Source organism: Neomonachus schauinslandi, chromosome 13 (assembly GCF_002201575.2).
Source record: "Neomonachus schauinslandi chromosome 13, ASM220157v2, whole genome shotgun sequence".
Classification (NCBI taxonomy): Eukaryota; Metazoa; Chordata; class Mammalia; order Carnivora; family Phocidae; genus Neomonachus; species Neomonachus schauinslandi.
Window position 1 is genome coordinate 42,983,769 of NC_058415.1, and position 25,420 is coordinate 43,009,188.

Here is a 25,420-nt window from a genome sequence, read left to right on the forward strand (position 1 = left end):
TGCTTCAATACCTACTGCATGCCTGGTGTTTAGCAGGTTGTTTAAACCTTCTGAGCGACAGTTTTCTCCTATGAAAATGGGACTGTCCACTTACGTCAGAGAATGGTTGTGAGATTATATTAGATGATGTTTCTGAAAGTGCTTGAAACTTTTAACAAAAATTTTAAAAAAGAAACTTTATTATTCTCCTTTTTGTTTGTTTTCTTTAGAAAGTGAGTGAGAAGGTTGGAGGAGCTGAAGGAACCAAGCTAGATGATGACTTCAAAGAGATGGAGCGAGTAAGTCTTCACCGCTTAAAGCTCCCTTTGACATGCAGTTGTCTAGAATACTGAGAGGGGGAGGGGAAACGGCTCTCCTCTGGTACCTGAAAATGCATTTTGTTATTTTAAAAGATACTCTCCTTTTGGTGTCTGTTTTAAAACAGAAGATGCCAAGTATCCAGTCTTCCCTTTGTACTACCCTGAGAACAAAGCCTCCACAAAGGTGAAATGTCATAACGTACTTTCCTGGTGGATTTTATCATTGCTTTTCCAAACAGGGACAACATGAAGTTGCATTTGAATTGGCGGTGAGGTGGGAAGGAAATCGGGGAAGGCAGGGGATGGTGTCCCAAGTGTGTGGGGACAGTCTGAGTCATTGCCTGGCTGGGGCGGACTGCCTGGTTGGGGTCATGCCAGAGAGGCAGAGGTGTGGTGGGCAGGAGGCCCGAGGGACCTGCCGGCCTTGGCCCCGGCTGCACTTGCACTGCTTGTTCCTCAAGTCAGGTTATTGCTCTGAGTCTCTTATTTTTGTGTAAATGTCAAGTGAGAATACTAATCCCTACTTGGAGGATTTTTATTAAGGATTAAAAACAATGTAAGTCATTTAGCGTTCTGCCTAAAAGATAGCAGGTTCTCGGCAGGTGAGGATGGAGGTGGCAAACAAAATAGCCCATTTCGGAGAAGATATTTGCAAATGACATATCAGATAAAGGGCTAGTATCCAAAATCTATAAAGAACTCATCAAACTCAACACCCAAAGAACAAAGAATCCAATCAAGAAATGGGCAGAAGACATGAACAGACATTTTTCCAAAGAAGACATCCAAATGGCCAACAGACACATGAAAAAGTGCTCAATATCGCTCGGCATCAGGGAAATTCAAATCAAAACCTCAATGAGATACCACCTCACACCAGTCAGAATGGCTAAAATTAACAAGTCAGGAAACGACAGATGTTGGCGGGGATGCGGAGAAAGGGGAACCCTCCTACACTGTTGGTGGGAATGCAAGCTGGTGCAGCCACTCTGGAAAACAGTATGGAGGTTCCTCAAAAAGTTGAAAATAGAACTACCATATGATCCAGCAATTGCACTACTGGGTATTTACCCCAAAGATACAAAAGTAGGGATCCGAAGGGGTACGTGCACCCCGATGTTTATAGCAGCAATGTCCACAATAGCCAAACTGTGGAAAGAGCCAAGATGTCCATCAACAGATGAATGGATAAAGAAGAGGTGGTATATATATACAATGGAATATTATGCAGCCATCAAAAGGAATGAGATCTTGCCATTTGCAACGACGTGGATGGAACTGGAGGGTATTATGTTGAGTGAAATAAGTCAAACAGAGAAAGACATGTATCATATGATCTCACTGATATGAGGAATTCTTAATTGCAGGAAACAAACTGAGGGTTGCTGGAGTGGGGGGTGGGGTGGGAGGGATGGGGTGACTGGGTGATAGACACTGGGGAGGGTATGTGCTCTGGTAAGCGCTGTGAATTGTGCAAGACTGTTGAATCTCAGATCTGTACCTCTGAAACAAATAATGCAATATATGTTAAGGAAAAAAAAAGAAGAAGAAGAAGAAGGTAGCGGGAGGGGAAGAATGAAGCGGGGGAAATCGGAGGGGTAGACGAACCATGAGAGACGATGGACTCTGAAAAACAAACTGAGGGTTCTAGAGGGGAGGGGGGTGGGAGGATGGGTTAGCCTGGTGGTGGGTATTGAGGAGGGCACATTCTGCATGGAGCACTGGGTGTTATGCACAAACAATGAATCATGGAACACTTCATCTAAAACTAATGATGTATGGGGATTAACATAAGAATAAAAAAAAATTAAAACTCAAAATAGCCCATTTCATTTTTCTTGTGACATCCGCCATATTTTCTCTTTGAGGCCATTCATAGAGAGTGATAGTTAGGCTTACAGTGAAGAGTGTGTGTTGCGTTGTGCCAAGAATTGTTTCAGATGTTCAGTTGCTGATGGGTAAAGGATCTGGGAATACAAATCCTGTACTTGAACAGAGAGGATGTCGAAAGCCTACAGCACCTAGAAAACCACATTTTTACTTAGTTCCCATCAGTTCCGGCAGGCTGCCTCAGTTTTGCTGTTTGTGCTGTTTGTGTGAAGACCCAAACAAAGAAAATTCCTAGGTACTTTGTGCCTTGTCTTTTTCAGTTTTTTTCTTTTGAGTTCATTGATGATGTCAGGAAATTCTTGTTTTGTGCTTCCTGTAAGCCAAGCATGTAAGATACAGCAGTGAACCGATAAACAAGGTTCCTGATGCCTCAAGTTCATAGTCTAGAGGGGAAGGCCAACTTTGGGCAAATACTGACCAGTGTGGCTAGTATAACAAAACATGGTGCCGGAGAAGCTTGAAACAGAGGAAACACTCACACAGGGTGATTACAGAAAGCCTTCCTGATATTCCAGTGATGATATGGCGGATGAGTAAGAGTTATTAGAGACTCATATGCCTCTGGTAGAAGAAACAGCAAGTAAGAGAAGGACACATTTGAGTTCCTGGAAAAAAAAAAAAAGAGTCGCCAAGGGACAGGGGTCTTGTGAAATGAGGCTGTGTAGTGTTTACCTAACTGGTCATCTGGGCTAAGTTCTTGAGGTGGACGTCATGATAGCACAGGGCCCCATGAGAGAGATTTAAAAGAGTCCTGAGTCCCAACCAGAAGTCTGGGAGGCCAGCCTCTTACACCTAATGCCTGACAGCTATTTGCCCCCAGTGGGGCAAATGAAGTCTGCATTGGTCCTTATTTCTCAAATCTGGACAGTTCTAAGTACCACGTGATCTTTAACTAAAGCTAGTAGCCACTGCTGTTTGTGGTTCTGGAAATGGTATTTTTCCCAGCCATCTTCTGCAGCATCTGAGACCAGACACTGACTCACTTGCCTAGAATGACTTGACTTCTTCACTCCCTATAATATTAGAGTTCCTCACGCCTCATAAGAAGCAGCTTGTGGGCCTGTTAATTTGCACCAGCCTCTGTTTCCACCCATTATTTCTTGATCCCCTTATCCTTTGAATCCTCCTTCTCCTCTCAGGTGGGAATTTATAGCATGCCTCCCCAGTGCCATGTTGTTAATGACAGATTAGTCAGGTGTTGAGGAACTTAGACCTAAGGAGTCAGAATTTGAGTTCAGCTTTCAGCATCTGCCAGGACTAAAGATAATAAGGTAGGTAGCTCACTGACTAAGCTAAGGCAAACTTTCCATTTCTTAAGTGAAACTAGAAAGAAATTGAGAGAATAGAGTAGAATTTATCACTGAGCAACTCATTAAACCTTTGAATCCACTACAGTCTTGCAAACTAATTGAAATGAAAGAGGATCTTGTGTTTTAGTTCAGGTAAAGACCCAAAGATATTCTTCTGTGTCTGAGAGTAAAGTTTATTTCTCCTATTTCCTAGAAAATAATTAGCTTCTGAAGCTTTTGTTTCAAAAAAATATATTCCTGGAATTAAGAAAACAAAAAAACAACTGCTGCTGATTGTTTAAGGAACACACCTATGGTTTTGTATTTGGGTTTATACCTAGTAAATTGAGAGATTTACATTTCAGATTGTTTTATTGCATTTTGCTATGCACATCTTTTTTAGTCTTATCTGTGGCTCTGGGCAAATTTTACACTCTCTACCCATGCAAAATTTGCATTAAAGGTAAAGATTTTTGTGGTAATTGGAAAGCATGTGTCTTGGATTTGGAATCTAAAATCTTTTCTGTCCTGTTAATTTGTTGATTACTCACAAAAACATTTTAGCTCAGTGTTCCCAAGCCTACAAAAGAATCACCTATCCACAGTCGGTTTTCTGATCAAGGATTTGGGGTAGAGAGACCTTTTTGTTTAGCTGTGTCTTAGAGGTGCAATTAGACAACAAAATGAAATAAATTAGAGGTTTGCATCAAGCAGCACTACTAGGAGAGAGAATTGGGTATTCCTAGAGGTTGTTTCTCTAATCAGCTACCCCAGCCCCTCTCCTGCCGAAATGCAGTAAAATTACACATGTGTCTCTTAGCCCTCACAGCTCCCAGAGCTGCTTGGTGGAATCCTGCAGCTCTGTAGTCTCTGTGGGAGCCCTGCCCATAGCCATTTCTTTCTTCCTCTTAGGTGCCTTGCATAGAATTGTTTATGTGTTAGTTTTAAGTGGTATCTGTTGCTTACAAGATTTGTTAGGTACAGACTAAATTTCTTACTGTGGTATAGACATTGTGTAAGATTTGTTTATTGAGAAACTACAGATTTTTTGTCAAGAGGAAGTTCTAGAATTTGAGGGATCTCCAATTCCTTCTCAAATTTCCGTCTGTTGCTACAGTTTTGTATGTGTGTGTGCCTATGTGCATGTGTGTGTGGTTATATTAATTAATTCATGTGGAGTATCTGTAAATACGTCCTCCATGTGCAAAGTGTTGTGCTGGGCATCAGGAATAGAAAGATGATTAAGTTACAGTTCCTGCCTTTAGAGGGCTTCCAGTTTTGATGGAATAAATGGGCACATAAATCATGTGGCTTACAGGACATGGTGCTTGGTGCCCTGTAGAGGATGTCCATGAAAGACAGGTTGGTTTCATGGAAGAAAGACTGGTGGAAGCTTTCTAGAGAAGAGGGTACCTGAGCTAAATCCTGCAGTTTTCTCTTCCCTCTGCATATAATGGTAATATAGAAGTCCAAACCAAGGGGTATAGACCTCTTTTTGCAGCCTGAAAAGTGTCCTGGGAAGTGCCTTCTGTTGAAACCAGAAGAGGTTATAGGGTTGGAAATGTGGCTATGTACCACTTCAGTGAGAATGGAATTCTGAAGGGTAGCCTCAAGTTTTAAGACATGCAGGATGCTGGAAAAGAATGGGAAGAATGCCATTCCATATGAGAATGAGAAAGAGTGGGTTATTTGCAGAGTGGGGTATGGGGAAAAGGCTGATAGGAGAATGTCCATGGTCATTATCTTCATATATTTAATTAGTCATTGGGTGGAAAGGGGTTACGTCTTTCTGGCCAACTCCAAGTGGTAAAAATAGAATTAATGAGTAGAAACTCTAGAGAGAGAGAGAGTCAGGCTCAGTGTAAGAAAGAACTTTTGACTGTCAGAGCTGCTTAAAAAGCCATGGCTATAACTGAATTCCCCATCACTGCCCATGTTTAAACAGTAGCTAAAACCACAGTGTGACAGTGGTGTGAGGCACACTGGTCATCATCTTTTTGGAGTTTTGTGGCAAGTAATTTGTTACTAATAATGTCACATTTTAATAATACCACTTCATTGAATTCTGGTGGTTTTATCTCAAATGAAGGAGAAAGGTATAAAGTCCCAGCCAGCAGGCTCAGAGTAACACCTATCCCTGAGTGCACCTGTGGGTGGCTGTCATGCCCCATGAGTATCTTCATGGATGTGGTGGTAAAACAGAAGGTGGAGATGACTGTACTAAGACCCTCACTCACTGGCATAGACTTGTAAGATGGGTGAGAGCGCCAGACAAGATGAGCTTTAAAGACACCTTTCTGCTGATCCCAAAATTCAGGGAAGTCATGTTTCTTCTCAGTGATGTGTTTACAATACACTTCCATGCTAATATTCATTAAAGGTAATGCCTAAGAAGAGTAGCAAAAAAAAAAAAATACACTGGGGAAATTTCAGTTTAATGCCTTGTTTATTTTTATTTTTCAACACACTATTAATTAAGCTTTCTGAATACCAGATAACTGCTATACACAGAGCAGTTTAGGAACAGGTACATTAATTCTTCCAAGTCAGTAGGGAACTATTAAAACATCCTTATTGGGCCAGCCTATATCTCACTGCCACACAAACTTTCCCAGGGGAGCTGTTTTCATTATGTCTCTGTGACTTATTTAATTAGGTGTCTCATTCAGGGTTCTCATTACTTTAAGTGGGTGTGTGTACATTTTTAATAGGTTCGTTTTCTTAACTTCAGTGATGGAAAAATGAAGAATTTGAAAACATTTTAGTGTTTCATATGGCACATTAACATTTCTTTTTGTGTAACCACTGTGGAGTTATCCCATGTCCAAGTGGATGCTTAATTCATCTATTTATTATTGATCATCAGACCCAAAAACTGTCCTCCATTTTAAGATACCTACTTTTTCTTAAACTCTGCTATTGCATCCCTGTGATTTGGGATGATGCAGTATCTGATGGTATAGGGTCGGATCTTTAATCCTTTTGGTGCCCCACAAAGAATGCTGTGTAGTTCATGTGTGTTGTCACCTAGGTTCAGGATGCAATGACTACTTTTTTGCTAGTGGAAAAGGTCATATTCAGATGCCTCAGAACGATAACCCCGTTCCAGTCAATCCAGTGCCTTTGGGTTCTCTTGTGTCTTGTCTCTAGAGGCTGAGGCAGCTGGTGCAATGATCAGCATCCACAGGTTCAGTGTGACACATGTTGGTAAAAATAGAACCCTAGCAAGGGAATGGCAGACTCTTTCTGTAAGCATATTAGGCTTTGTAGGTCAGAGAGCCTCTGTGGCCTCTGTCGTAACTTCTCACTTCTGCTGAAGAGCAACAGCAACTATTGATGATGCCTGAAAGGAAAGAGCATTGCCGTGTTCCAGTCAGAAGACACTGAAATTTGAATCTCATGTAATTATTATGTGCAATGAAATAGTCTTATTTTGAATTTTTCCAACTATTTAAAAATATAAAAACAGCTAGTGGCCCAGATTTGGCCCAGTGGCCACAGTTGCCAATTCTTGCTTTTGCCCCATAAAGAAATATGGTATAGTGAGTAGAGCGGGTTAAGAGAGCTCTTTTTCTCCCTACTCACAGTTGTAAATCACAGGACTGGAGAGTGGAGGAAGAACATCCTGACTCTAAAGTATGACAGTTGCTAAAATCCTGGTATTGAGAAAATTGGAAGAAAAAAGACCAGAAGGATATATGCTTATGCTTTTACCTTCAGAAAAAAAACTTACATTGAATTTTTATGTCCTGAAAACATAACTATTTTTATACATATTTACAGTTTCACCTCTAAACAGCCTTTGCTGGTGGCTCCCTACCCCTCTCCAGACAAGGTGAGTTAAAGAAATGGAGTCTCAGCAGCTCCCAGCAACAGGAGTTGTAATTTAGGATGCATCAAAATTTATTTTCAAGTAGTGGGAAAATTTGGGCGTTGAGGAAATCATGAACTGTATGTTATAAGTTCAGAGCTAAACTGTTGTTCTCAAATGGGAATGAACTCTTGCAAGTTAGGATAAATTATTTAAGTGGAAATCTTAGTTCGTATTAATTATAGCAGGCCTATTAATAAGAGAATATGTGCTCTTGGACATGGCCAGTTTAAGTATATAAAGAGCTTCCTAGCAAGTACCTAATAAGGCACACTCAGGGTTCTCACAAGGTAATGGCCCTCCATGACTGACACACTATAGCTTAGCAAAAAGCCTCCCAGACTTTATTACCAAGGACAGAGAAGTTAGAACCTGGTCAGTCTCCTACCTGCAGATGGCCATTGGACTGTTTAGTTCATCCAGCGGTCCTTCTCAGAAAACCTCTGACCCCCGACCCTAGAACTACTTTTCTTCCCCTCACAGCCATAGTGGATGTGTGACCCCAGACAGTTCGTTTCCCTTCTCTAGGTTTGAACTTGCACATTCAAAACATTAAGGCTTTGGATTAGATGTTCCACTGGTCTCTGTTATGTTTAAGTCTATCAAGTGATACCTGTCACGGTAAAATCAAGAGCAAGATGCCTGTGAATGAATTTGCTAATAAGCTGTTCCACAGATTTTGAGGACTTTAAAAAAAAAAAAATACCCAGAAGATGGGATGGCACATGTTTTCCCCCTGGTCCGGTGTTGTCGGCCACTGCCAGATCCCCAGGCCCATCTGGGAGATGTCACAAAGAGCTTTGCAGCTCTAACTTGGGCTCTCTCTTCATTTGGGAGGTGACTCTGTTGCCTGTCTATGAGGAACTTATGCTTTCAAGAAGTCATAGGGTAATAGTTAAGAACACAGACTCTAGAGCCATAATCAGGCGAGTTTCTTAACCTCTCTTTATCTATTTCACGAGTTTCTGAGGATTAAATGAGTTAAGGTATTTAAAGCCCTTAGAATGATTTTTGACAAACAGAAAACACTTTATGATGGTGATGGGCATAATTATTGTTGAGGGCAGGGATAGGAGAAAGTTAGAAATTGGTTAGTAGCCTAGTAGCAGATGACCTCAGAATATCAAATGGTCAGTGGACAATTCAGTTCTTTCTCTGGCTCACTCTCTTAGAAACCTTGAACTTTGGAATTGTTTCTTCTCATCATAGCCACACAGGACCCTTGGATACACATTTGACATCCAGTTCCTTCATCCCTATCATACAGTCTTTAGGAGATCTATGTTTCCCTCCCTCCCTCCTGTTACATGTCATGCATGTAACCTGGACTTTCGGCATGTTTGTTGTGCACACAACCTTTTATTCGCTTCCATGAATTCCATGAGTGCATAGTGTGTGGTTGGTATTCTTCTAACCCTGCCAGTACCTCCACTCTGGCCACACAAGTCCTATACTGCACAACTCCAGGGAACCCCTGTTCACTTCTGTACTAAACATGACTTGGTACATACTCAAATCTAAAGCATCCTACAAACTCAGGTCAACCAAAAGGACATGGTACAGGGTTCCTGTGTAGTCCTGCACCTCTTGAATAGGAGTGCTTCATAGGTAATTTTATACCATGATGACCACACGAGAAAAAGTGGTTTCCTCTGTTAATCACAGTAATAAGAAACTCCTTACACAAAAATATGACTGCCATGGAATAGGAAATTATGAAGTACTGAAAAACCAAATTGAATGATAAAATATGCTGATGGATTTTGGTTTGGTTTCTGATTATGAAAGACACTTAGCCCATCCATAAAAGGCTGATTTTATATGTAGGTACAGTATCTTACTGAAAAATTTCTTGGAATTGAGGGAGGGGCACTTGAACTCCAGTTAAAACAAAACAATAAAGTCCCCATGGACTTAATTGGTATCTGAAATTCTACCATCAACAATTTCTTTCACTCCTATGTATATCATATAGCCCATGCACATACCTTGGATAGGAGGATGCATTTGTTTTTATTAGTTAGGTACCCTGTGGAGTGGAGTGAGTGAGTGGACCACACATGTGGATAAGGAAAGGATTTTATCGGGGAATATAGAGTGGACTATTACAGACTCTCCATGTAAGGAGGAGGGCCCAACAGAGAGAGGGCATGCTGACCTGCTGAATGCAAATGCTGACCATTCAAAATTTTGCAGAGATAGACTCTAAGATTGAGATTTTGATTTGGAATTAGTCAAAAGTTTAGGGATTGATTAGAAGTGTTTGCTCAAGAGTTTTATATATTTAGGATGTTCTGAGAAGTTAAATAAAAACTTTCCATCTCTTAACTTGAATAAACAGAGTTGATGTTGCATTTTTCTTTCTTTCTGTCCCTGAAACCTGCCACCATGCCTGGCCCCCTGTAGACATCCCATAAATGCCTCTGGGGCAAAATATGATTCATGATCTCCACGTTCTTTTTCTTTTTCTTTTTTTTTAAACTTTTATTTATGTTTATTTTATGTTAAATGTATTCATGGGCTATATGTTTTTATTCCTTTGGGTTTTTTTCCTTAGGTGCGTGTGTATGCATGCATGTGTGCATGCAGCCTCCTCTTCTGGTTTGGGAAAAGTTCGTTCTTTTCAGTAAAAATCAGCTCAGTGCACCTGAGTGAGCTCATGTAGGGGTTAATCTATGAGCTCTGTAAACCTGGGGTTCACCTTGGGGGTTTTACTCATCTAGACATGCTCAGTGACCAGAGAATCCACATGAAGAACCTTAAGTTCCCCATTATTCCCTGCATTTTAAGCATGTACAGCAAAAATTCAGTATCTTATTGGGCATGGGACCTATGTCCAGCCCCACTGTTTGGCCTGGGCACACTTACCTTCTCCAGCATTGTAGCAATGGGATGGCACATATTCTATAAAGTGACATAATTTTGTTGGCATTTTGGATATGCATACTCTCTATGGCTTGGGCAGTTTCAAGGGTATTCTTAAAGTGAACACAGAGATTTGAACCTCTTGATTTGCATGATTGTGTGGGGGTTTCTGGGTGAAGTTAATAGGGAACCATTTTCAGAGACCATTTCAGGCCACTTAGGGGAAGAGGAAGCTATCTCCACCTTATTTGCCAGAAGACAGTGAAGTATGTTTTGAAACATTTTAGGAAATTCCAGGTTCCTCGTTCAGTAAATAGGGTTTCCACATCTTGATGGAGCCTAGCAGAAGGTGAAGCAGTTCTTCCTTCGGGAGCATCTCCAGCCCCTCACTGTCCACTGCAGGGCTTGGTTCTCTGTTGTAGCACCCGTTGTTGTATCTACTCAAGCACAACTTGGGAACTGAAGCTGATAATTCTTGTCAGTTAGAACATCTCTTTTCTCATTCCAGAAAGTGGATGTCACCAGCAGGGCTGTGATGGAAATAATGACCAAAACAATTGAATACCTTCAACCCAATCCAGGTAAGGGATTGCTTTATATCTTCAGGGTGTCCCTCCACGTAATGTGTAGTTTCTCTTTGATCGACATTTAGGTTTGGTGTGCTTCCTCTTCCTCAGCCCACCTTTCTGGAGCTTCAGTGACTTCCTGTAGAGCACCTTAACTGAGGAGGGAGGACTTTTTAAGGCTCACATCGAAGTACTGGAGGATTCTGTGATATTTTGGCTGATTCTAGTGTATTTAACAAACAGCATAGCATGGACAGCTTGGGTGGCACATCATGTCAGGGTAGCTGCAAGCTGCAAGCAATCAAACTTTAATTCTCAAGGGATGGTAAGAAAGAATTGGGATAATTTTAAGATAAGATATAGTAATTCCCAGAAGGTGTGAAAAAGTAGGAAGTTTTTGTGAAATATGGAGGGTTTCTGTTCATACAGCATCACTAAAGTTTTTGGAGGGTTGTTCTTGATTCCGATTCTTCTCTGAGTATGTGGCTGGTTAGCATTTGTTCCCACTAGCTTGTGACGTTTTGAGAGAAGGAAGTTATAATAGAGATCATCGATCTCGCCCTTGAAAGGAGAACCAGGCAGAACTGGGCAGTGTCTGTAGGCACAAGGTATGACAAAGCAGAACGGCCTATGTCCTCACTCCTCTTCCTGACATCAGTCCCTAACACAGAGCATAGGAAGGCTGGAGGAAAGCCTTGAAGCACGGCTGAGTGTATTTACGTGAGAAGTATGAATATTTAGAAAACTGCTCACTTTTGGGACTAGTTTCCTTTGGGAGTTTCAGATTGGGAGTCTAGTGTCTTTGGTGGTCCTGGGGAGGGTGGTCTAGACACTGTGTCAGCCCCAGAGCACTAGTGGGCAAGAGATGAGAAAAGGAGAAGGTGTGGAGTAGGAGGTGAGTGAGTGCCACAGGAAGTCTGCCTAGCTCTCTACTGCCTCCTGCTGCTGGCGGAGCTCTCGTCCAACCTTTATTTACCTGGGGAAGCACAGCTGCTGTCTCAGACATGAACAAACTTGGCAGGAATAACATTCTTGATTTTTTTTTTTCTTTTTAAAATACATCAGAGATGGGATTATTCTGTATTTTCCTTCCTTATATACATACAGGGAGGAAAATACAGAAGTAAGAATAGTAAGCTATAGGAACTAGGAATGTAACTGATTGTGAACCAGATGATTAGCAAATTAGGCAAAGAAGAGCAAAAAGGAAGTTCCTAATTTTTACCAGAGCCTTCTCTGTGACCTTTATATTCATTCCACAGAGATGCAAGGATCTCGTTGATGGTCATTTATTCCCTAGTATTCCTATCACAACCGTGATAGGTCAGGTTCTGAGGAGAGCTGCTCAACCTGCCTCACCAAAAGAAATCATTGAATAAGGGCAGGAAATTTGTGTTTTCATCTTTGCATAGAACTTTGAAGTGCTCTCTGATCTCCTGGGATTTGCACATGAATTGTGCTGGTAACTCATTGTTGTAGGGCTAAGATAATTATAGGGTAAGGGAGGGAAAATAGACTATTTATTGAGCACTAATGCATTTTTAGGGCAGTGCTAATTATATACACTGTCTCAACTCTAAAAGTAACCATTTTTTTCTGATTAGAAAAATAACACACAGTTGAACAATTCATAATTATGGAAAAGGGACTAAAAATCTACCGTAACCACAAATCCTTAGTGGAAACCATCAGCGTTCTTGAGTATAATGGAACTCTGTTGTAGGTAGCTGTAGTGTGTGGAATGGTATGCCCCCTCAAAATTCAGGCCACCCAGAATCTCAGAATATGACCCTATTTGGGAATAGAGTCTTTACAGATGTAATTAGTTAGTGATCTTGAGATAAAATCATTCTGGAGTTAGAGTGAGCCCTAAAGCAATGACTGGTATCTTTGTAAGAAGGGAAAACACAGAGATACGGGAAGAAAGCCATGTGAAGTGGAGGCCGAGATTGGAGTGATGTGGCCACAAACCAAGGAATTCCAAGAGCCACCAGAAACTGGGAGAGGCAAGGAAAGGATTCTCCCAGGCATCCTCTGGAAAGAACCAGCCCTGCAGACACCTTGATTTCAGGCTTCTGGCTTCTTGAACTGTGAACGAGTAAATTTCTGTTACGTTAACTCACACAGTTTGTGGCATTTTGTTATGGTAGCCCTAGAAAACTAATACAATGGGCTAGCCTTATTTTCTGCAGGAAGAAACAAGGGCCCGAGAATTTAAGAAACATTCCCAAAGTCACACACCTAGGAGGGGATGAAGTCAGAATTGGAACCCAAGTCAGAGGGGGTACAACAGAAATTCAGAAAGGAAACAAATTGTGGGATTGAGACTTATTTTTATTGTAATAAAAAGGATTACAGGAGGCAGTAATGGGGGAGATAAGAATTTTTAGAAATGACATTTTTAATAAAATGCTGAATATGCTTATTAGCTGCCAACATGTTGGTTTTATGGCTATTTGAAAATTGAATGGACATCCACCACCAAGAAGAACAATTAAGGCCATCCCCAGGCAATCCCAGTTTGGTTTCAGAAAAACAGTTATATATGGGCAGGCCATATATATGTACAAGTAAAGTGTCACCCAGAAGAGTCCAGAACAAAACAAAATTTCATATACTTATTCTATAGAATTTAGACAATCTGTATTTAATTGGTTTATGATATATGTGATTTAGTTCCTCCATCATTTTCTCACCCTGAGAGCAGACTCTTGGCTATAGCACTTTTGAAAGTGGCTGGTCAAGTATACTTGTTCACTATCCCAAGTGTCCTTGACAAGTGTATGTAGGAGTCTAGCAAACACTCAGAGGCACCCAGTCTTTGGGTACAGAAGAGCAGAAAAAGAATATTCTCAAACTCATACTTGGTAAATACTTTGACCACTCAGCCTCTCAGTGACCCCAGGAACTGGGTCAACCAGTATGTATCACCAGATGCTGGTCCTGAATAAGCGAGGTCTAGCTTGGGTCAGGACAGAGACTGATGCTGACCAACAGATTTGCATGGACAGGCTGGTAGGGTCAGTGGAAATTCATGCTTTGAAGGTACTTTGAGAATATGTTGGATTAGATTAGTATTCTGGGATGTGTTCTGGCTTTCAGATCTTGTAGAGCATATCCATCTTTTATATTCTTAAAACCCAGTTCCTATTGAAATGATGACCAAAGAGAGTTTGATTAATTTTCATGAATCTATAGATATGCTATACATTGTGTGGACCCCTTATCCACTCTTGCCCACTTCCAGAGTGAGGTTTTTTGAAAGGCAAATCTGATCATATCATTATCTTGCATAAAGCCTTTCAATGGCTTTTCATTGCTTTTAGGATTAAGTTTTAAATTTTTGACATGGCTTAAAGGGCCCTTCTTGCATGGTTAGTTTGCCGTCTCCCCTCCACCTTGCCAGGCAAATAGTACCTTTGGGTGCAGCATAAGGTCCTCTAAAAGCCTTCCTTGACCCCTGACTAGTTAGGTTCCCCTGTCAACTTACCTGTCATGATTCCGGCTCTTTCCCTGGTGGCAATGCCACACTTGCTGTAAATGTCTGTGATGTGTGTGCTTTTGTTTGTCTTCCCCTGTAAGGACAGGACTGTGCCTGTCTTATTCCCATGTCCCCAATCCATAGCTGAATTCGAGACAACCAGTGGCACTTGGGTATTTGAAGAAATGAATTATAAAACACTGTAGACAGTCATTGGCTAAAGTGATAAAACTGCTGTAATATAAAGAGGAGAAGGAAAAACTCTTGTTTTTCCCTAAACCATCAGCTCTACCCATATAACTAACATTTATCAAGTGCATTTATTTTTATGCAAAGACCAACTTTAGTTGTATTAGGGGTGGAAACAGGACGAAGATTGGGCCCCTGACCTCTGGTACTTCACAGCCTAATAGCATAAGATACATACACGCTGAGGAGAGCAGCCTGGAGGGCTTCAAAGCTAATTCCTTCTGGGAATTCCACTAATGAAGTGAGCAAGGGTGAATGGGGTCACAGGTTTACAGGTATGCCCTGTGAACCAGGGCTTTCAAGAACATAGACCAGAGAGCTGTGAAGTCTTCTACCACAGATTGTGAAATATTCTGAATGGAACAGCATAAACCAGTACAAATTTGCAAACTACTGAGAAATAATTCAAATATGAAAAGCACTGTACTGATCGTGAGCTCTTATATTCTTATGGCATCTAAGAACAAAGATCATTCAAGAAGATATAGATCAGTTTTCTTATATGAGTAGTCTGATGCCTTATGGAGAAAAAAGTACTAAATCAGCATTGTCGAATAGAAATAGATGCAAGTCACATGTGTAATTCTGAAATTTCTAATCTAATGTCGAATAGAAATAAGATGCAAGCCATCATTAAAGAGTAAAAAGGAAAGGAAAATTGATTTTAAATAATATGCTTTTAACCCAATATATCCAAAATTTAACCAATATTAAAATATTCAGAAATTTTACATTCTTTTTTATTCTTGTGCTAAGTTTTGAAATTCAGTGTGTATTTCATACTTACAGCACAACTCAGTTTGGACTAGCCACATTTCAAATGATCGATAGCCTCATGTGGCCAGTGGTTCCCATAATGGACAGCTCTAGATAATTTGCCATTAAAGCTATTTATTATATTTTGATATATGTTTGTTGTTTAGCTCCTTGGCTTATGTATATTGGTGGTGGTTTTTTTCAGTAGAGAAATGAACCCTTGATTTTAGACTAGGATATCTTTAATTTTTTTTTAACCTTTTGCAAATCTACTACATTGTACATCAGAGATCTTCCCCTGAAATAGAATGATGGACATGGCCAAATTGGGCTGCGTTTCCTTCCCAGCCTTAGCTTAGTGATTGTGACAGAGGCTTTTTCAGTTTGCACTGAAAAGTTGTTCTGACCCTGAGAAGTTATATAATCCTGTGCAAATTTCCAAGATGCATAGATAAAAAGCAGTTTGGACATGAAAAACACTGTGCACAGTCAAGGTTTGATTCTCTACAGAAATGCTCTTTCCTTGAATGCCTACACGATTTAGCTTTCTCCAGCATGCCTCAGATTGTGGCATTAAATCGGGGTCATTTTGTGTCTATTCATAATTTTTTAGTAATAATTTTAAATCTCATTTGTGGATTGTTGCCTGTGGAAGTAAAAGTTAGCTGTATTAATTTTGAAATATCTCATTAGTCACTGGAAAGATATTACATCAAAACTGTTATACTTCTTTCCCACAGGCTCCTTCCAGAGATGAAAATGCACTGATTATGTTTGGTGACAGTGGGACTGAAATCAATACATGTATTATTTGGCATTCATGTATTCAAATCCTTGGCTCCACACATCCTGAAATTGCTATGTTTCCTGGAGGGCAGGTCCTCAGTTGTATTCATCTTGTTTTTCAGGGCTCTTAGCATTGTGCCTGGTTCATTGTTGGCCCTCAGTATGTCTTCTGATTAGATGCACAAATGAATGTATCTATTTTTCTCTTAAAGAATAGGGGATATGTATGGAGGCTGGTAGCCAGAGCTTTTACTTTTCTAAATCCTGACACTGAAAAGTAAGGAAAATGCATGAAGGAGAGATGACAAAAGTAATTGTGAGGAAAATGTTGCTAAACTTGAAAGGAATAGGGTCTTTCAGGGATGAACATATCAAAGAGGAAAATAAGGTGGGTGGTATGTGGTGTCATTCATATGCTATATGTACTGCACAGGCTGGAGGGTTTTCCTATTTTCACTGCATCTTTGGGAAAAACAGTGAAAATGAATAGGTTCCTAATATATTTGAGGCACCTTAAATGATCCAGTTTTAAGTCAGCTGGCACTGGTAGGTTACTGATACTCATTTCTGTGTCTCTAAGGACTGCTAAAGCCAGACCTTATTTAAAATATACTTAATCATAACAGATATTAGACATTTAAAATATGCATACATAGAGAATATTAAGCTAATGGAGTCTCACTCTAATAGCCTTGAGTCTGTGATCCCCTACTTGCGTGTGGTGGTCCCTGCTCTATGTCTGTCTCTCCACATCCCTTCTCGCTCTCGTGCACCCTCCTGCAGGCCTCCTGGCCTTACAGTCTCTCTGGGGCTTCATGCTCTTTCCTGCAGCAGGACTTGGCACTTGGCTGTTCCCACTTCCTGGAATGCCCACCTGCCCCTTACCTGACATCTGTCCTGTTACTCATCCTTCCTACTTTGTCTTAAATATCACCTCCCCTGAGAGCCATTCCCTGAGCCTCCTCTGAATCAGCTCCACTCCACTGTTGTATTCTCGTGAGGCCTGCACGTGAGTCCTCTCCACAAATCTCTCCGGTGGTTCCCATTTAGAATAGTATTGAAAGCCATTATTGTGGGTTACAGGATCGACGATCTGACTTCATTTCCTACGTGCCTGCCCGTCTCCATCGGCTCGCTGGGCACCAGCATCTCCAGCCTCCCCGGCATTCCTCAGACATGCAGCACTCCCACTCATCCGGACGGTGCCCGCCCTGCCGGCATCACCTGCTTCCACATCTTCTCAACAGCCTCACTCAGGGCTCTGCTCCAGTGTCGTCTTATTTGTGTGGCTTCCCTGACCATCTTGGTTAAAACACCACTCCTCATCACTACTTAAGACCTTTCTTACTATTTTTCTCCATGGCACTTATCACTGCTTTAACTTTTATTGCATGTTTACTGGTTAAGGTATGTCTTGTCTCTGCCACCATAATTCAAAGAGCCCGAGTGCAGGATTGGTGTTCATACACTGCAGTCAAAGAGCCCTGTTCTTATCTTTTCTTGTATTTCTCATGGTATTTACTTTTATATGTTGTTTTTATTTGTTCAGTATCCTGCCTTCCTCCCTTGCTACTCCCCTGCTTTATATTCTCCACATAGCAGCTGGCTCATTCCATTAAAGACATAATCGTATGTCGTCATTCCTCTGCTTATTATTCTCCGGTGGCTTCCCACTGAACTGAGAGCACATGTACTGGCTGTGAGTCCCTCTGTGATTTGGCTCTTGCCCTGCGCTGGAGCTTCTGCTGATCTCCATCCACTCTCACTGACTTCTGATCCTCAGCCGTGCTCAGCATGTTCTTGCCTTGGCTCTTTGCACATGAAGTTTCTCTGCCTGGGACTCTTACCCCGGCTCCTGTGTGGCTGCACCTTCTCTTTACCCCACCTCCCCTACGCAGTCCTTCCTTAGACACCCTGTCCTCAAGTAGCCTCTTCTCACTCCTCTCATATCCCTCTTATTCACCTGTCACCATTTGAAATCATTGTGCGTTTTCTCTTTTTAAAAATCATCTGCTCATCACCCACATTTCCCATTTTAGAATGTAATCTCCACCAGGGTAGGGACCCTGTCCTGTTTACTATCCCTAACATACAAATAGTGCCCTCAGTAGTATATCAGTGCTATTTATCTCTCCCACTGTATCATAAACTCATCAGAGACAAGACTGTATTTGTTTTGCTCATTTATATATACCCAGTACCTAGCACATTGGTGCTTAGTAGCTGTTTAATTTGCTGAATGAATGAATCAAATCATGTTAAGCATATTTAAGCTCCATCTATAGGAGTAGCTGACCTCCCAGGTAGAATCATGATCTGCAGAGCTGTTACTCTATGTAATATCTACTTGGTGTCATGTACAATTAATACATTTCACAGTTGCTTTGGAAAAAGTGTGGAAGTGTTTAATCTCATGTTTTAGATCATTGGGCTGGAGCTATTGACAGAACATATTTACAAACACAGATAATTGTTCCCATTCAGAGATTAAGTAATTTCTCCAAAGTCATGCAACAAAAGAACCAGAATTCATGTTCAGATATGACTGTCTCCACAGTCCATTTTGTTTTCACTGTCATATTCTACAAAATGTGGAGATACCTTTAGTCTTGGGATGTGTGGTGAATACATTCTAGATTGACCTCTAATGACCCAAACCCCTGCCCAATACCTTCCTTTTGAGTGTAGGTGGGATCTGTGCCTTGCTTCTAACCAATAGAATATGGCAAAATTAATGGGATCAGCACTCATGTTGCTTGATTAGGTTACAGTATATGGCAAAGTTGATGGGGTGTTCCTCCATGATCACATTACTTTATATGAATCTTTCTTAGCAGACCAGAGTGAGAGATTCTTCTCCTGGCCTGGAAGAAGCAAACTATTGTGTTATGACTGCCTAAGGAGAGGGCCAAGTGTCAGGAGTTGAGGATAGCCTCTGGAATATAAGGGTGGCCATAGCTGAGAGCCAGTAAGAAGCCAGGGCCTTTGGTGATACCACCACAAGGAATTGCGATTTTGTCAACAACCTGAGTGAGCTGGGAAGCAGATTCTTTCCCACACAAGCTTCCTGATACCAAGATGGCCTGGCTGATACCCTGACTATAGCCCGTGAGACCAAGAACAGAGGACTCAGTACATTGCACCTGGACTTCTAACCTACAGAAACTGTGAGATAATAAAGGTGTGGCTTGAAGCTACTAGGTTTGTGGAACTTTCTTATGCATCATGGAAAACTAATACAGTATGGCTGTTTGTCCCCCAACTAGAGCTCCTATTTCAGGCATATCCATGTCTGCTGGGGTCATCTGGCCATTTGCCCTTATCACTTTTGGCTCCCTGGATACCTTCCATGAGAGCAGGAGGTAGATTAGGAGATACCATCTGCATCTTTGCAGCTTAAGATAAAGTCTCCCAAATTCCCTAGGGAGTGGTAGGTCAGGTCCACTCTGTGCTAAGACTGAAGATACCTTTGAAACACGAGACAGTGAAAAGCACTGGGCACACTGCCTGACACTTTGTAGGGGCTCAAGAAATGTCACTCACCTTCTCTTGCCAGTGGCCTGCAGGGTCTGCCTAGCTGAGGGTATCTCAGGGGCTTACCTAGCGATTTCTCCGAAGTAAGATGCACAGGACACTGAGACCTCCACAGATACGGCCTCCAGGGAGAAGTCCCACTGCAGGACCCTCCCCACACAATAACATAGTACAAATGTCCACGCTCTGTCTGCTTCCCGAACCAGAAGAAGTAAAGGGCTCATGATGTTAGTACTCAGAGGGTTGTGTATTTTTTCAAGCTGCAGGAGCCCTTTTATGCTCCTGTGATGTAATCTCCTGCTTTCCCAGGGCTCCCTGTGAGTCCTGTACTGGCATCGAGCCACACCCCTTGTGGAGGTGGGAGATGTTCACTGTCCCATCTCATGGGTTCTTAGGGCTGCTGTGGACCACCACTCAAGTGTCTTAAAGTACCTCCCCGCTGCCTCCCACTCAGCAGGGCAAAAGAAAGCTCTGGTGCCTTGGAGAGAAGTGTTACATAATTACCATTATTTGGGTTGAGAGTAGCATAATCCAGTGCTAGAGTTGCATATTTGTATAAATCAGTGGGCAGATCTTCCTCTTCCCTTTCCTCAGTCTCTAGAAGAATATTTATAGAATATTTAACTTGTCCTTGTTACCATGTATTTCTTTTGCATCCTTTAATAATTATTAATGTGCAAGTCCAGGGAACACATTGCCTACAGTGTAAGGAGCATCAGAGGGCTCATTTCAGATTTGTAGATACTCTTGAGATTTCACCTGGGAGAATTAGGCCATTACACAGTCATCACCGGCTGCCAATGTGAAATATATGCTGAAGTGTTATTTACTACATACATTTTGTTGCAAATATTAAGTTCCAAATGTGATTTGGGGATTTATGCTCAGATTTCAATTGTAATCTCTGACTAGGCCTTACAGATTTAGTTAAAATAATTCAGAATTAATTTGTTGCACCAGCTAAAGGCATCATTGAGCCTTGATAGGTAATGAAGAGGGAAGCAGACTTTTAGCTCTTGGTGGCCATTTTGATGAAATGGCTATCAACCACAGTTTTCTCCAGCCAAAAGGGGGAAAAGGACTCACATTTACTTAGCACCTGCTTTGATTTCATACATCACAATTGTTGTGATTTTATCATCACAACAATTCTGTCCCTAAGTATTACCATCTCCCACTTATAACCAGGCTGGGTGAGGCTGAGAGGGTGAGCACCTCTCTTCCCTGCAGAGCTGGTGGCAGGGCTGCAGTCTGAACCCTGTCCTGTGATATTTCTTTGATAGCATGTGTCTTCACGTTAATTAGTAGGAAATGAAAATAGATTCTGTCACACAGGAGAATATCACTTTTGTCCTCTAAATTTTAACATACTTGTTCACAGTGTTTGCTGTATTAAGTAATTGATTACTCCTAATGAAATTTGACAATTTTCTACAAGAAGGGAAAATAAATTACCTTTTTGTTTTCCTTGAAATATCTATTTTATCTTTTAAAAAATTCTTATTTTTGTAAAGAACCATAAACAGAAACCAGATCATTAGGAAATAATCTGGCTGTAGTGTTCCTTCTTGTGGAAATAAAAACAAAGAAGGCTTAAAAGAAAGAATAAAGTTAAAATCTTTACATTGGAGTTTTTAAAGTAAGACCTATTGGTTTTGAACTCAGCAGTGGTTTTGCAAAGGATGAGTTTCATTGGTTTTGAAAATTGACATTAGGTTGTGTACACTACGTCCTTCTCATTTGTAAATGACCTAGTCCACTTATCCTAGTGAACTCTAGTGTATACATGAGAGATTTTCGCATTTGAAAGGCTTTGCAGAAATCAGGTAAGCCAGTCCTCTTACGTTCAAGATGAGGAAGCAGAGGTCCGGAGGGGGTTAGGTAGTTAGCCAAGGTCATGTAGATGGAAAGCCCTCCAATCCCCTGATCATGGTGCGGCACTCATTCTGCTTCCCAAGTCACAGCGTCTCTCACACTTCCTCACCTCTGCATTTTTAATCACCTAACAAGTGTGAATATAGCTAAAGCTGACAAGTCCTAATTTGACCTATTTTAACAAAGATGTTAATAAAGCAACAAAAGCCAGAATGGCATTCTGGGACGAGAGCGGGCTTTTGAGACATAGTTAAGATTCAGTTTTGGCTCAGCTTGTTGCTATGTGTCCTTGGGCAAGTTCCATCATTTCTCTGTGCTTTACTTTCCTTATCTACAAGATGGAGAAACCAAACCTGTCCCTCATATTATTGGGAGGATTGAAGAGTTGATGCATGTGAATTACACATAGCAGATACTTCAGAGATGATAGCTAGGATGAATCGTGGTCCTGATCTTTAGTTTTTCAAAAATATATCAGGATTCTTTATAAATTTTCAAACCAGATGGTAGCACTTACGAATACTTGTAGGAATCATTAAGCATTTGTCTGCAACAGATCTCTGTTCCTTTGAGCAACTAGGTTTGGTTTCTGTAAGGTGAGTAGAGAGGTATCTCCTCAAATCTGGAAAATTTATTCCATGTCTTTGGTCTCCCCTACTGAATGCTACATTCACTAGGTTATAACATGAAAATGTGACTTGGAATACCGTGACCGCCCCTTCTGAGTGTCATATGTGTTCATCAACACAAGCCAGAAGCGGGGGTTGGCTTTTCTTCTTCCCTGTTGTGACAGACAGATGCCCTGTCACTGTGTTTTCTTATTTGAAATTTCCCAGTTAAAGAGGGAAAGAAGCCACTTCGAGAACATAATACAGCAGTTTAAAGCAGGTTGTAATTTTGTTTTTATTTATGGAAGGTCTGTCCCCAAACACCCCTGTCATCGTTGAGGGTGGGGAGGAAAATGAAGTGCAAAAGGGCAGACTCACTGCTCATCCCTGTCCTCCCCGCTTCAGCAAACACGCACTTTCATCACCCTGTGTCCCTTCATCCCCTCCTACCCTGTGCTCACATTTGTGCTAGCCTCTTCATTCCAGCTTCCCGTGTTCCATAGAGACTGTTGGTTTCTAGATCTAGAGAAATCCCATTTGCTATAAACCTTGATTTTGAATTACAATGAATGTAATGAATCTTTAAAAAAAAGATAACATCAGGACTCCCCCCTCCTCTTTTTTTCCCCTGAGGAAAGAGAACCTCCATCCTCTGCTATTGCTGTCTTTGGGACCAAACCCCCTTAGAAAATACCACTTTTGCCTTGTCCTCAGAGGCTTGGGACCTACACATCTTCACATTTCACAGAAGCTTTCTAGAAAAAAAACCTCAAGGTTTTCCAACAAATGTCTGTCAAAACCTCAACACCCACTCATATGAGTGTGCTACATCTGTTTTAGAGATATAAATGGAAAACTGTTTCTCTCTGCACTCTACCCACAGAATTCTTTTGACACCAGACATTGGGGTTTCTCTCACGCTGACCAGTTGTCCAGCTCCATTTGGTGTCCGACAATTCACTTCTGACCCCATCTACCTGGAGTTAGTGTCAGTTGCCACAGGTTAAGGGCTCAGTCCCACAAGATTGCCCCCTCTTTGGACAACAGTCCCAAGGCTGAGCCTCTGGTGCTTCTGACCCCTGCCCTGTGGGTTTGATAATTTGCTAGAGTGGCTCACAGAGCTCAGAGAAATACTTACTTAATGTGTACTAGTTTATTACAAAGGATATGACTCAGAACAGCTAAGTGGCTAAGTGGAAGGGATACATAGGGTGAGGTGTAGGAATGGGGCCTCCAGAATGAGTTTCTATTGTTTCAAGTGGCCCAGTTTATGATACTTTGTTGCAGTAGCCCTAGGAAACTAATACAAAAAGTAATAAACTGTTTATTTCAAATTGCTCCTAAGTCTCTGCAGCACTCATTTTGGGGGTCTTCATAGGTTCAAATTGACAGTTTATCCCACTTCCAAGCACTTGGAAGAACATTAAGACAGGAAGCATGCAGGACAATGCCAGGCATTTTCTTCAAGGGTGGTTCTATCAGCTGTCCATACAGCAGCCAAGGGTTATTTCCTGGCTTTCCAAAGGACAGCTTGGGTTCTAGAGAATGAGAACATAACAGGTTGCAGGGGGAGAAGGGGCTTAGAGGTTCCATGTCCTAAATAGGAATCAATATCACTAGTATCACTTGTCACTTCTCAGGTCCCAGTAAGGGATATCGCCAGTTACAAGATTCATTATACTTAGAGAAGCCTAACGCTAAGGCTTGTCACCCGGCATTGATCATTCATTCATAATCCTCCCAGTGTATCAATCAGCAGTGAAATTTACCAAAAGCAGTATTACCTGGTAATAGGTGATATTACACCTTTACCGGGTCTCCAGGGGAGCAGAGCAAGAGAGTTAAAGTCATTTTTATTCACAGGGAAGGAGGAAAGATTTTAATATTTTATTCATAGTCTCTTCACCATCAAAGTAAACCTAGACTAGAAACTTCTATTAAGTCAAACTTATAGCTCCTTTAGATTTAATCCACAGACATAGAGGTAGTAGTAGAACGGAGAGGAAGGAAGTGAGAATGTAGAGTTTTCTGAACATCCTCTCGTGCCCGCCTTTTCTCTCTTACAAACTCTGTTCCTTTTACCTAGACGGGGCTGTCTTGTCCCTGTGCTTAGTGTCATACTAGAGACAACATTAGATTTTATATCTAAATCCACAAACTCTAAAAACTTTCATCTTGTCCATGATAGTCTGGGAATGCTATATTTGTGTAGTTCAATAGAACTCTTGGTTAACCTACTTTCCATACAACAAAGAATTTTCTCATGTTGGTGATAGCTTTGATTTTATTCAGTATTTCCTCAAATTCCAAGCACAGTGCCATATACTTTGAAAACTTAATTTCTAATCCTCACAATAACCCAGCAGGGTAGCTTTGATTTTCTCCATTCTATAGAAGAGGAAAATATTTTTTTAATTATGTGTCACATTTATTCTAATGCAGTTTTCTAAGCCCTGGGCACATACCAGTAAATGAAGCAAACCAAGACCCTGACCTCATGGAGCCTCCAGTCTAGTGAGAAGAGATTGACAGAGAGTGAATATCCAGTGTCAGGTGGTAGTGACAAGCACATAGGACTATGTCTCCTATTTTGAATGACATGGGAACCCATTAAAGGGTTTTGAGAAGAGCGACCTGATCTGATTTACAATGAAAGGGATTCATACACAGAATAGATTATAGGGGGCAAGAGTGAAAGCAGGCAAACCAGTAGGAACCTCTTTTAATAACCCAAGTGAGAGATGATGGGGGCTCTGACCAGAGTGACAAGTGCTCTGATTCTGGATATGTTTTGAATTGCAGAGCTGACAGAATTTACTGGCAGATTAGATGTGATGTATGGGACAAAGAGAGACATCAAAGATGACTATAAGGTTTTGGGCCTGAGCAAGTAGAAGAATGGGTAGAATTAGATTCACTAATATAGGGAATACTATAGTTTAGCTTGAGCATGTTAAATTTGAAATGTGTAAACATCCTCGTGCAGTTAAGTAGATACTAGAATATATGAGTCTGTAACACAGTGGAAAGGTCTGGGCTGGAGAGAGAAATTCAAGAATCATAAGCTTACTGACTCAGCTAACTGATTGTCCAGTCCAACAAGAGGTGGGACTCCATTGCCCAAGTGTGCTTGTTCATTTCTCCAGAGTACCCTTAGGGACATGTTTTATGCTCTGACCTCCTAGATAGTCTAAGTCAGTAAGACAGAGGTGGAGTCTTCAAATCTGGTTTTAAAATGTTTTCTAAGACATGGAGATCAATGGAACAGAATAGAGAGCCCAGGAATAAACCCACACATGTATGTTCAACTGATCTATGAAAAAGGAGGCAATATTCAATGGGAGAAAGATG

At 41.2% G+C, this 25,420-nt stretch overlaps 1 protein-coding gene across 1 annotated transcript in view; it reads left to right on the forward strand.

The window, feature by feature from the left end:
• Positions 1–212: 212 nt before the first annotated feature.
• Positions 213–25,420, forward strand: part of SH3GL2 (SH3 domain containing GRB2 like 2, endophilin A1) — a 46,480-nt gene continuing 21,272 nt past the window's right edge. Inside the window, exons 1-2 of the mRNA XM_021682418.1 lie at positions 213–278; positions 10,723–10,795. Of these exons, the coding sequence (XP_021538093.1) occupies positions 270–278; positions 10,723–10,795 (82 nt within the window). The 5' untranslated portion in view covers positions 213–269. The remainder of the gene's footprint in view (positions 279–10,722; positions 10,796–25,420) is intronic.